Source organism: Ursus americanus, chromosome X (genome assembly GCF_024610735.1).
Source record: "Ursus americanus isolate L20-20 chromosome X, mUrsAme1.1.p, whole genome shotgun sequence".
Lineage (NCBI taxonomy): Eukaryota > Metazoa > Chordata > Mammalia > Carnivora > Ursidae > Ursus > Ursus americanus.
Window position 1 is genome coordinate 1,527,071 of NC_142164.1, and position 12,175 is coordinate 1,539,245.

Genomic DNA, 12,175 nt, shown 5'->3' on the forward strand with positions numbered 1-12,175 from the left:
GGAAGAATCCACTCATTGTGGGATGAAGGATTGAAATCAGTCACCCGAAACTTATTTCCCTAAGCTGGGTCAGCAGAGACACTTTCTGGGGGTGGATGCATTGATGAGGAAGGCAAGACAGAGAAGCTGATATTGCAGTGATGGATCTGAAGACAGGGTGGACAGGGTGATGTACTAGAGACTGGGCTGCGCAGGCAGGGCAGGCCTGTTGGGGGAGGTGAAATTTGAGCTGAGACTTGATAGAGTGAGGGAGCAAGCCAAGCAGAGATCTGAGTGAAGAGCATTCTAGGCAGAGAGGCAGTGAGTGCAAAGGCCCTGGGGCAGGTGCATGTGTGGTGTATTTGAGGGCCAGTTAGGAAGCCAGTGTGGTTGGAACTGGTTAAAGCTAGTTGAGCAAGGGGGAAAGTGGGTGAAAAGGGACCAGGGCAATGATAGGGAAGGAAGACCAATCATGCAGAGCCCTTAGGCCACTGTAAGGACTCCTGATGACATGGAGAGCTGTGGGAGGGTCTGGAGGCCAGGTGAAATGATCTCAATATAAGAAATGCTCTGGCTGCTCAGTGGGGAAGAGACTGTTGGTGGGGGGGGGTGAAGGGTGGGGTTAGAGGGCAGAAGGAGCCCAGTGGGGATGCTGTGGTTGTTCTCCATTTGAGTGCTGATGGGGGGCTCAGGCCAGGGTGACAGAGTGGCAGTGGCAGGGCTGGGGCTAGGGAACAGACCTGAAGGCACGCAGAGAGCCACATCAACATGTGGGTGAAGAGACTTCCGGACAGAGAACACCAGTGGTGCAAAGGCCCTGGGGCCGGCCCAGTCAGGCCACCTAGGGACCGGAGCCGGCAGGAACTGGCGTGAAGGACCCAGGAGGGAGGCTGTGGCGGCCAGTCCCGGCCCATTGCCTTACAAGGCTCCCTGCAGCGCCACGGCAGCGCTCGGCCACCGCATGCTCAGTCGCCGGCGGCCGGAGGGGGCGCGCGCGAAGGGGGCGGGTCCGGCGGGGCGCGGGCGGGGGGCTCGGCGCGGCTGCCACTGCGCGAGGCGACGCTGCAGTTTCGGCTCCAGGTCCGCACCCGGCGCTCCCGGGCGCGGGCGCGCGCGGGCGGGGGCGCGTGGGATTCCGGGCCACGGCAGCCGCAGCCCCCGCGCACCCCCGCGCACACCTGTCAAGCCCGGCGCGGCCCACGCAGCTCGGGACGTCGGAGGCCGAGGCTGCCGAGTCCCTCCCTCCCCGAGGCGCCCAGGGCCGGGCTGCACTTGGGAGGCCGCGTGGGTGGCCGTGGCCGTGGCAGGCGGCTGGGCGCGGGGGTCGCAGGTGCATCTCGGGAGGGTTGGTGGCCTGAGTGGCGCGTGCCGTGAGCGCTGGGCCGTGGGTGGCAGGTCTAGGCCTGGGGGCGTTGGGGGGGTCGTCTGTGGGCGCTGTGGATGGGGGGTGGGCCCGGAGGGGACGGGGTGGGGGTGCACGGAGCCTTCTGGAAGGAGGCCGGCCGCAGCTGACTCGGTTGTGTGAAGGCATAGAGGAGGTGTCTGGGTGCTGATCGCCGTCGGGGTGTCAGGGTGGGGGCCACCGGATCGCGGCCTCGTATCTGGGAGGGGAGGAGTGTATGCGGTGGCCTCGCTGGGAGTAGCCCACCTGGGAGTGCGGACCTGGGCGGTGGGGGAGGGGAGAAACGTATCTGGGCTGGGGCTGGTTTCTGTGTTTCTCAGCAGGGCTGCCCCTGAGGGTGGCTTCGCCCAGGGGGCCTCCCTTCATCTCTGCCCGACCCCCCAACAGACATGCTGCTGCTCAAGAAACAGACGGAAGACATCAGCAGCGTCTACGAGATCCGGGAGAAGCTCGGCTCGTGAGTGTGTGTGTGTCAGTGAACGTGTGTCAATGAATGCTGTGTGTGTGTGTGTATGTCAGTGAATATGTGAGTGTGGGGGGGGGGGCGGATGGGTGGCGTGGGACTGGGAGGACCTCCCCATCTTCTGCTCCCCCCTTTCCTCCTCTTTGCCCGTCCCCCTCCCTTCCTGCCTCCCGCTCTCTGCCTCAGGGGCGCCTTTTCTGAGGTGGTGCTGGCCCAGGAGCGGGGCTCCTCACACCTTGTGGCCCTCAAGTGCATCCCCAAGAAGGCCCTTCGAGGCAAGGAGGCCCTGGTGGAGAACGAGATTGCAGTGCTCCGCAGGTGGGCGCCAGCCCCTGGCCAGGCTGCCAGTGGCTCAAGGCCTGCAGTGGAGGAGCGCCCCTGGGGGGAGAGCGCCCTGCCTTTTCTGCGGCCCCAGGAACGCCTGGCCTGGGGCTCTGCCTTGCTGGACCGGGCAGGGGTGGCCTGTGGTAGGGAAGGGGGGCAGAGGAGGGAGGAAGAGAAGAGGGAGGAAGTCTTTCCCAGTGGGGTGGGGGGGGGCAGGACAAAGGCCTCCTAGACCCTGAGAGGCCCAGAGGGGGCTGTGGTGGCCCATAAGGGCCTTTATCTTGCCATTGCAGGGTCAGCCACCCCAACATCGTGGCTCTGGAGGACGTCCATGAGAGCCCTTCCCATCTCTACCTGGCCATGGAGCTGTGAGGAGGGCAGGGGCAGGATGGGGTGGCCGGGGCTGGGTGGTGAGTGGGGGGCCGATGGGCCTGAATTAGCTGAGCCCCCACTCCCCCCAGGGTGACAGGGGGCGAGCTGTTTGACCGCATCATGGAGCGTGGCTCCTACACAGAGAAGGACGCCAGCCACCTAGTGGGCCAGGTCCTCGGTGCCGTCTCCTACCTGCACAGCTTGGGCATCGTCCACCGAGACCTCAAGGTGCCTGCCCTCCTGCCTGCCTGCCTGGGGGGTGCCCAGCACCAGCAGCCATGCCAGGGCTGACCTGGCACTTTCTCTGGTGCCCGTGTCATAGCCTGAAAACCTCCTCTATGCCACGCCCTTTGAGGACTCCAAAATCATGGTCTCCGACTTTGGCCTCTCCAAAATCCAGGCTGGCAACATGCTAGGCACCGCCTGTGGGACCCCGGGATATGTGGGTCAGTGAGGGGGGCACCCTGAGGCTCACCGGGGGCTAGGGGGGCTGGGGGACACTACGGGAGCCATGTACTCAGGGGCAGGGTAGGTGGTGGGTCATTCCTGGGGTTAACTAGGCTGAAGGCGTGGTACGTGTGCGTGCGGGTGTGTGTCTGTCTGTCTCTGGCCCCCAGCCCCGGAGCTCTTGGAGCAGAAACCCTACGGGAAGGCTGTGGATGTGTGGGCCCTGGGTGTCATCTCCTACATCTTGTGAGTGACCCCTGGGAAGGCTCTTCTTCTGCCTGCCTACTTTCTGCTGGGTTGGGGAGGACTGGGCAGCTGGGTGATTCATGTGTGGGTGCCAGGCTGTGTGGGTATCCCCCTTTCTACGACGAGAGCGATCCTGAACTCTTCAGCCAGATCCTGAGGGCCAGCTACGAGTTTGACTCTCCCTTTTGGGATGACATCTCAGAATCAGGTGAACTTCAAGCTGGCCCCGAGCACGGGGGGGGGGTGGGGGGGGTGGCGGGGAGTGACACGGGGAGTGGGGATGGGGTGGGCTGACCTGACATCCCCACTCCAGCCAAAGACTTCATCCGGCACCTTCTGGAGCGAGACCCCCAGAAGAGGTTCACCTGCCAGCAGGCTTTACAGCATCTTTGGTGAGTGGGACCCGTGCCAACCTGTCTTGGGACCAGAGGGACCATACCCTCAGAGACTTTTCCACCACTGACCCTTGGCCTCCCCCTAGGATCTCTGGGGATGCGGCCTTTGACAAGGACATCCTGGGCTCAGTCAGTGAGCAGATCCAGAAGAATTTTGCCCGGACCCACTGGAAGGTCAGCGTGGGGAGGGGCCTGTGGACCTGGCTCGAGGCTGCCCCCACCCCCCACCCCTCAGGCGGATGGCCTGGGCTGCCAGTGGCCTCTGTGGTCCTCAAAGTCTTGGGGCCATGGCCGGGCCATGGTCTGACAACCCTCTCTCCCCACAGCGAGCATTCAATGCTACCTCCTTCCTGCACCACATCCGCAAGCTGGGGCAAAGCCCAGAGGGAGAGGAGGCCTCAGAGCGGAGGATGGCCCGCCACAGCCACCCTGGCCTCCGGTCCAGCCAGCCCCCCAAGTGGTGATGCCCAGGTGTGTGAGTGTGGGCCCTGCACCCACTGGGAGCTCACTCCCGAGTGAACTTAGAAGGGGCTGGGCTCCATGTGGCCAAGGACTAAGTGGGGAGGACCCCATAGAGCAGAGGGCTGAGGGCAGAAAGTGTAGATAGAGGGAAGGAGGTGGGGTTCCCACAGAAGCAGACAATAGAAGCCAGCGGGGACTAGTGACTGAGGGGACCATGAGGATTGGTGGTGCAGGGCAGGCTGGGGGCCCCTCCTGCTGATCTCCTTCCTCGTGCTTCTCTGACCCTCTCCCCCCCAGGCAGATGCTGTGGCCGAGTGCATTGACTCCTGGATTCCCTTCCCATGGGTGGACCCTTTCAGTCCTCTTTCCCCACCCCCAGGACCCCGGGCTGGCCTCTGCTGGAAAGCTGGAGATGTGTGGGTGTGGTGCATGGCACTGGGGCAGGAGTGGGACTCCCCCATCTGCCACCCAGGCTCTGCCCTCGCCTAGGGGCTGGTGGGGTGTGTCCACAGGGACTCTCTTCCACTGTCACCACCACACCCCCTCTAGGAGCCAAAGAGGCTTCTAGAGGCAGCTCTTCCTGCACGCTCTTCTGTGCTTTGCTGACTGTGGTGGTCCTGCTTTGCGTCATGGCCCTCCAGCCCCCCTCTAGTTTTCCCCAAATCAATAAAGACAGACAGAGCAATGGGCCAATGGCGAGCTGGAGGGAGGGGTAAGGGACAGGGATGGGGGATGACTGTGGAGGGGATGGATGTCACCTGTGGGAGGGAAACCAAGGAGGCAGGCCCACTGCCCACAGGACCCCACCATGCGACCTTACCCACTGCCACCTGAACGTCTGTTCCCTCCCGTCATAGCAGACAAGCTCCCAGCTGTTCAAGAATTTCCTGTCCCTGTCCCCCCCAAAGTGCCAACAAGAGGCGGCCTGGCCGGCCAGCTCTGCCACCCTAGAGGTCAGCCTGCATGTGGCTCTGGCTCCTTGGGAGAAAATGGAGGCAGCTCAGGCCTTGTGGACTGCCAGCCGAGGGGGGTGTCGGGAGGCCGAACCGGGGTCCACGGAGCTCCGTCTCTGGTCCCCTGGGGATCGGATGCAGGGACGGGCTAGGAAGGGCTCATAGGCAAGTGGAGGCCCAGTGTAGCCCGGAGGGCGACCAGAGCCCTGGGCTGTCTCCTCCAACCTCTCCCTCCCTTCGCCCCACCTTTCCACCGCCCTGGCTCGACAGACAGCATTTCCAGGGGGACCTCCCTGTGCAGAAGGTGGAGGAGGCACTCCTTAGCCAGCGGGGGGCACCGCCTGTCCTGTCCTGCGGCTTGGAGCCCATGTGCTACACGGTGAGGGAGGGGAGGGCATGATGCTCTCGGGATAGGAAGATGCCATGGCTGGGCTGGTGATGGCTTCTGGTGTGAAGAGGGGTGGAGAGTCCTCTAGTCTGCATGGGCCCTGCCCCTGGCAACCGCATTCTGGGTGGGCCAGGGCTCCAGAGTCCTGCCTTCCAGGACCTCAAGTGTCTCCTGGCCCTGCTAGGCCTTCTCCCTCCCTACTCCCTCCCTCCACTAGGGGCAGACTCTTAGGGCCACTCTTGAGCCCTAACCAGAGCAGAGGAAGCACCCTCAGAGTCCCGGGCAAACTGGCCATCCTTCTCCCCGCTGACTCCTGCCCCTGCTGCTCCCCGCCAGCCCCCATTGCAGAGCATGATGGAGGAGACCCTTCTCCTTGTCGACCTTTAGGACCCGAAGGGAGGCCGTGAGGCCCAAGCAGGGTTGGCCTGGGTTTCTGTGGGCAGGCGCGGGTGTGTGTGTGTGTGTGTGTGTGTGTGTGCTGCTGAGGCCTGCGGCGGTGTTGGGGTTGGATCCAGGGGGCCTGGCTTGCACTGAGAAGAACAGCTGGGCACAGTGCACCTGCAGAGAGCTGGGAATGGGCACATCCGGCATGGGCATGCCTGCCTGCTCATTCCCAGGCACACAAACCCCTCTGTAGCTTTCTTCTTCTAGCTTCCTCCCACCCCCTTCCTGCTCCATATTGCCCCGTGCATAAGCCCCCATGGGCCCCTGAGCCCAGGGCAAATCTGGAGTGTGGTAGGCAGCTTCCTCTTCTGTCCCCATGGCCACTTCTAGGTCATTCTTCACTCCAGGCATTTGGGTCACACAATCCAGTCCTACCATGCCTGCTCTCCTTTCTCTGCCCACAGTCCAGGGGACCTCAGGCGGCCAGTGCCACGGCCAGGCCTAAACAGCTTGGTCCCCTCGCCTCCAATGACCTGTTTGGCCTCTCCTTAGCTCTCACTTGGGCCCTTGTCATCTCCCGTCATGACACCTCTGACGTCTTCACACTGGACTCTCAAGACACCTACTTGTTCTTGGTTTGGCCTCTACTTTGTGCCAGCTGCTGGGCCCAGCATGCAAGGTGCCTGCCCTTGCAAAGGAGGCCCTGTAACGGAGGGGGTGAGCTCACTCGGATGATAGGAGTCCGCACTGGTTCAGAGAGATGGCCAGACCATTGCGCAGTTGGGGCTGCAGGGCCGCCTGCCGTGACAAAGGGTGCAATTTGGCTTCCTACCAGCAGGAGGCGCCATGACCACACCTAAAAACATCCATCAATCCTCCCAGTTCTTTACCACCTGGGGCAGCTGCTCAAAACCATTCCTCTCCCCAACTGCCCTCCTCCCCACTGTCCCCCCTCATCGGGCCCTGGTGAAGTCATCACTTGGAGGAGAAGTCCTGCCCTTCCCATCTGGGAGATGGGGGGCCTCCAGGGCAGGCAGGGGCAGCATCCTTCATCCATCAGAGCCCTTCCCATCAGAGGGGGCAGTTTGTGAGAGAAAATCTTTGGGTCGCCTAGGTGCCGAGGACGTAGGTCTTGCTGTCTGGGAGAGAGACTGGTGCAGCCAAAGGCAAGAGTTGGGGGTATGGTGGGTGGAGAGTGAGCTTGGCTGGGGGCGGGGGATAGGGGCTCTGTGAGAGCATTTCAGGCTTGGGGAACAACAGGTGCTCAGGCCTGGCAGGGTAAGAGCTGGACCTTAGTCTGTGAGCAGTGGTGACCCCCTGGAGGGGTAGCAGGTGCTGAGCGTGGACAGCTGGAAAAGTTGGGCACTGTGAGTTGGGAGCAGGGTCCAGTGGGCTGGCCTCTTCTCAGCTCTCAGGCTGGGTCACATACTCTGTCTTGGAGCGAACCTGTGGGTGGCACGGTTTCGGGAGATGCTCAACCTGTGGGTCCACGCTGGGGATGGGAAGACTGATTGGGGTGGGGGTGGTCCTGGGAGCTCTTGAGGAGTCAGTGATCAGTTGGGGTGGGGAACGAAGGAGATGGGTTCCCAGGTGGCCCATACGTTTGGGACCATTTACCAAGAAGGGTTCAATGGGGTGGGTTTGGGGAAGAGACAAGGTAGGTTTTGGACATGGTGAGTTTGAGGTGCCTGAAGGGGCACCGAAACAGAGCAAAAGAGACTATTTCTCATCCTTTTTTTGCGGATGTGGATCTAGCTTTATTTTGAGCATTGCCACGTGCCAGGCACTGTTTCAGAGAGCTTCATATGTAATAACTCGGACCTCTCCTTATCATCTCCATTTTACATATGGGGAAACTAAGACACAGAGAGGCCAAGCGACTGAGCCAAGGCCACACAGCCTTCTCCTTTACCCCCCTGACTGCCTCTGTGCAAATGAGGAGGGCTCACTGGGAGCATGAAGGTGGGTGGGGACTTGAGGAAAAGATGGGGGGGTTCCTCATCCTTCTCTGTGCGAGTGTATGTTATCAGTGTGAGGAAACAGGGGGAGCCCTGGGCCTGGGTTCCATTTCATTACATTCCCTGGGAAATGGGAACCTGGAGGTCTTTCCACAGTGCCAGAGGTGGAGCATGGGATCGGAGGCCTAGAAAGACCCCTCTGGAGTTCAGTGTTAGAGATGAGGCAGGGCTGGTGGCAGGGACACATGTCTGGGAGGCCATGTGGGAGGCAAGGCAAGAGACGGAGAGAGCTTGTGACCAGGCAGCTGAAGTGGGCCTGGAAAGATGGAGATCACTTGTCGTGGGCTAAATGGAGGGGGGTGGGGTGGGAAGGAGTCGAACCCAGGAGAGAAGCAGGCTTATTCAGGAGATGAGGGGACCAGTCAGGACCCAGCCCTTTCTGCCAGCCACTTGGTGGGCACATGGCAGCCATGTTCTCTACCCAATCCCAGCTTAGTCCAAGCAGCCTTGCCTCCAGCCCTGTCTCCTCAGGTGGGCAAGACATGAAGTGTGAAGTGTTTGGGAAATAACAAATAACCCGCTTTGGTTGTTGGCTGGCAGTTGTGACCAGTGGCTAGAGATTGGCCTGGAAAGTGAACTTTCTTAAGAGGGCGCTGGGAACCATTGGAGGGCTATTTGTAGGCAGGGCAGTGACAGGATTAGATTTTTGCTTTAAGAGAGGTTTTCAGTATATTTCAACCCTATCTGGCCTTTTGTGATAAATATAAAAACCTCATCTCCAGATCTCGTCTCCGGGCCCCATGGAGATTAAAAAAATTTTTTTTCTTTAGAGGAAGAGAGAGAGTGCGCACCCGTGTGCGTGCACAAGTAGGGGGCAGGGACAGAGGGCGAGGGAGAGAGAGAACCCCCAGGAGGCTACACCCTCACCTGGGAGGTGGACACAGGGCTTGATCCCAGGACCCTGAGATCATGACCCAAGCCAAAATCAAGAGTCGGACGCTCAACCTATGGAGCCACCCAGGCGCCCTGAGGCCCCGTGGAGATGTTGATACTTCTTGTTGCCCGGGAGCCAAGCCTGCCTCACATGATGCCCTGAGTAGAGGCCTGATGGCTGTTTCTCAGTTTATCCTTATAGTTCCTTCAACTATTGCTTTATGTGTTTTTAAGTTAGGTTATTAAGTGCAGATGAATTTAGAATTGCTACATATTTCAGGTAAGTTGGGTATTCGATCAAATGTAGTGACACGCATTGATACTGTAATGCTTTTGCCTTATAGTGTGCTCTGCCTGACAGTAACATAGCAATCACAACCTTCTTTTGGTTAATATTTGTCTGGTGTATCTTGTTTAATCCTTTTGCTTTCAAAGTTAGAATTTGTTTTATTTTATGGAGATATAATTCACATATTAAAAAATTCACCCTTTAAAATGTACAATTTATTGGTTTTTAGTATATTTATGAAGGTGAGCAACCATCACCATGATCTAATTCCAAATCATTTTCATCACCCCCCAAAAAACTCTGTAGCTATTAGTGGTTACTCCCCATTTTCCCCAACACCCCTGCTCTCCCAGCCTCTGGCAACCACTAATCTACATTCTGTCTCTGTGGATTTGCCTCTTCTGATATTTTACATAAATGCAATCAAACAATATGTGACCCTTTGTGTCTAACTTCTTATGTTTATCATAATGTTTTTGAGGTCACCCACATTATAGCATGTAAGAGTACTTCATTTCTTTTTTTATAGCTGAATGCTGTTCCATTGTATGGGTAGACCATATTTTGTTAATCCATGCATCCATTGATGGACATTTGGGTTGTCTTCACCTTTTGGCTATTGTGAATAATGCTGCTATGATCATTTCTATGCAAGTTTTTCTATGGACATATATTTTCAGTTATGTTATTTGATAGAGTTCACCTGTGCAGACTTCTGGGCTTGGATTTTCTTTGTGGGAACATTAATTAATTAATTATTTTGTTTAAAAGTATTTTATTTGTTCACTTGAGAGAGAGCGAGGGCGAGAGAGCGAGCATGAGCAGGGGAGGAGTAGAGGGAGAGGGAGACACAGACCCCCCACTGAGCAGGGAGCCCGAGGTGGGGCTCGATCCCAAGACTCTGGGATTATGATCTGAGCTGAAGACAGATGCTTAACCGACCGAGCTTAACCGAATGAGTGAATTTGTGTTTTTGTATTTTGGAGGTAAATATCCAGTGGTGCGATTACTGGATCATAGGGTCGTTCTATGTTTAACTTTTTGAGGACCCTCCGTACTGTTTCCCACAGTGGTTGCACCAGTTTGCATTCCCACCAACAGTGCAAGAGGGTTCCTTTTTCTCCTCATCCTATTATTTTAATCCCAGTATAGTTAACATGCAATGTTATATCTGTTTCAGGTGTACAATAAAGAGATTCAACAATTGCATACGCCACCCAGTGCTCATCATGACAAGTGTGCTTCTTAATCCCTGTTGCCCCCCACCCACCTCCCCTCTGGGAACCATCAGTGTGTTCTCAGGTATAGCTAAAAATCTATTCCTTGGTTTGTCTCTCTCTCTCTCTGTTTTGCTTGGTTTTTGTTTTGTTTTTGTTTCTTAAATTCCACATATGAGTGATATCATATGGTATTTGTCTTTCTCTGACTGACTTATTTCGCTTAGCACGATACTCTCTAGCTCCAGCCATGCTGTTGCAAATGGCAAGATTTCATTCTTTTTATGGCTGAATAGTATTCCATTATATATATATATATATATATATATATATATATATATATATATATATATATATATATATCTCACATCTTCTTCATCCATTCTATTGATGGATACTTGGACCATTTCCATAATTTGGCTATTGTAAATAATGTTGCTATAAACATAGGGGTGCGTGTATTCCTTTGAATTACTGTTTTTGTATTTTGGGGGTAAATACCCAGTGGTACGATTACTGGATTGTAGGGTAGTGCTATTTTAACTTTTTGAGGACCCTCCATACTGTTTTCCACAGTGGCTGCCCCAGTTTGCATTTCCATCAGCAGTGCAAGAGTTTCTTTTCCCCCACATCCTTGCCAACACTTGTTTCTTGTGTTGTTGATTTTAGACTTTCTGACAGGTGTGAGGGGATATCTCATTGTAGTTTTGATTTGCATTTTCCTGATGATCAGTGATGTTGAGCGTCTTTTTATGTGTCTATTGGCCATCTGGATGTCTTCTTTGGAGAAATGTCTATTCATTTCTTCTGCTGTGGAACAATTTAAATGACTAATTCAATTTATTTGCTTATTATAAGTCTATTCAGATTTTCTATTTCTTTTAAACTCAATTTTGGTTATTTCTTTCTTTCTAAGAATTTGTCCATTTCATCTGAATTGTCTAATTTGTTGCCATAAAGTTGTTCAAAACATTGCCTTAGAATCCTTCCAATTTCTGTCATTCAGTAGTAATGTCCCCCTCTTCATTCTTGATCTTGGTAATCTTTTTTCTTGATCAGTCCAGGTAAGATCAGTTTAGTTGATCTTTTCAAAGAACAAAATTTGTTTTCCTCAGTTTTCTGTTTTTCTTCTGTTTTCTATATCAATCTTTTCTACACCAATCATATGTTGGCTTGCTTTGGATTTAGTTTGCTTTTCTTTTTCTAGGTTATTAAGGTAGATCACTAGGCTGTTGACTTGAGACCTTTCTTTTTTGGCTGGTTGAGGCATTTATTTATTTATTTATTTATTTATTTATTTATTTATATTTTATTTATTTATTTGACACAGAGAGGGGCAGCCAGCGAGAGAGGGAACACAAGCAGGGGGAGTGGGAGAGGAAGAAGCAGGCTCCTAGCAGAAGAGCCTGATGTGGGGCTCGATCCCATAATGCCGGGATCACGCCCTGAGCCGAAGGCAGACGCTTAACGACTGAGCCACCCAGGCATCCCCCGTTGAGGCATTTAAAGCTTTAAATTTCCTCCTAAGTACTGCTTTAGCTGCATCCCATAATTTTGATATGTTGAATTTTCATTTTCATTTGTTTCAAAGTATTTTATAATTCCCCTTGTAATGTTTTCTTTGACTTGTGGGTTATTTAGAAGAGTTTTGAGGGCACCTGGGTGGCTCAGTTTGTTAAGTGGCTGCCTTTAGCTCAGGTCAAGATCCCAGAGTCCTGGGATCAAGCCCCACGTTGGGCTCTCTACTCAGCAGGGAGCCTGCTTCTCCCTCCCCCTCGGCCTGCCACTCTGCCTGCTTGTTCTCTCTCTATCAGATAAGTAAATAAAATCTTAAAAAAGAAGTGTTTTATTCAATTTCCAAATATTTTTGAATTTCCTAGATGTTTTTGTTTTTGATTTCTAATTTAATTCTGTTATGGTCAGAGAACATATTCTGTATTATTCCTATCCTTTTACATGTATT

At 54.8% G+C, this 12,175-nt stretch overlaps 1 protein-coding gene across 4 annotated transcripts; it reads left to right on the forward strand.

Annotated features, from left to right (window-relative positions):
- Positions 1 to 996: 996 nt before the first annotated feature.
- Positions 997 to 4,519, forward strand: PNCK (pregnancy up-regulated nonubiquitous CaM kinase). Of its 4 annotated transcripts, none has more exons than XM_045802405.2 (12): positions 997 to 1,059; positions 1,769 to 1,838; positions 2,031 to 2,162; positions 2,462 to 2,536; positions 2,630 to 2,768; positions 2,863 to 2,986; positions 3,158 to 3,233; positions 3,329 to 3,441; positions 3,547 to 3,625; positions 3,715 to 3,802; positions 3,955 to 4,099; positions 4,388 to 4,519. In XM_045802405.2, exons 2-11 carry the CDS (start codon positions 1,771 to 1,773, stop codon positions 4,090 to 4,092), a joined length of 1,032 nt encoding a protein of 343 aa, XP_045658361.2. In that variant the 5' UTR covers positions 997 to 1,059; positions 1,769 to 1,770; the 3' UTR covers positions 4,093 to 4,099; positions 4,388 to 4,519. The 4 variants fall into 4 exon arrangements, with proteins under 4 accessions (XP_045658361.2, XP_045658362.2, XP_087715713.1 ...); XM_045802406.2 differs by having other exon boundaries at positions 3,380 to 3,441; XM_087859587.1 differs by having other exon boundaries at positions 4,392 to 4,513.
- The last annotated feature ends 7,656 nt before the right edge of the window (positions 4,520 to 12,175 follow it).

Excerpts from the sequence above, each read along its gene's own strand:
- PNCK (XM_045802405.2), top strand. The coding sequence starts at position 1,771 with ATGCTGCTGCTCAAGAAACAGACGGAAGACATCAGCAGCGTCTACGAG. Across the intron at positions 2,163-2,461 it reads GAGATTGCAGTGCTCCGCAG|GGTCAGCCACCCCAACATCG; the intron begins GTGGGCGCCAGC and ends TTGCCATTGCAG. Across the intron at positions 3,626-3,714 it reads CAGGCTTTACAGCATCTTTG|GATCTCTGGGGATGCGGCCT; the intron begins GTGAGTGGGACC and ends GCCTCCCCCTAG.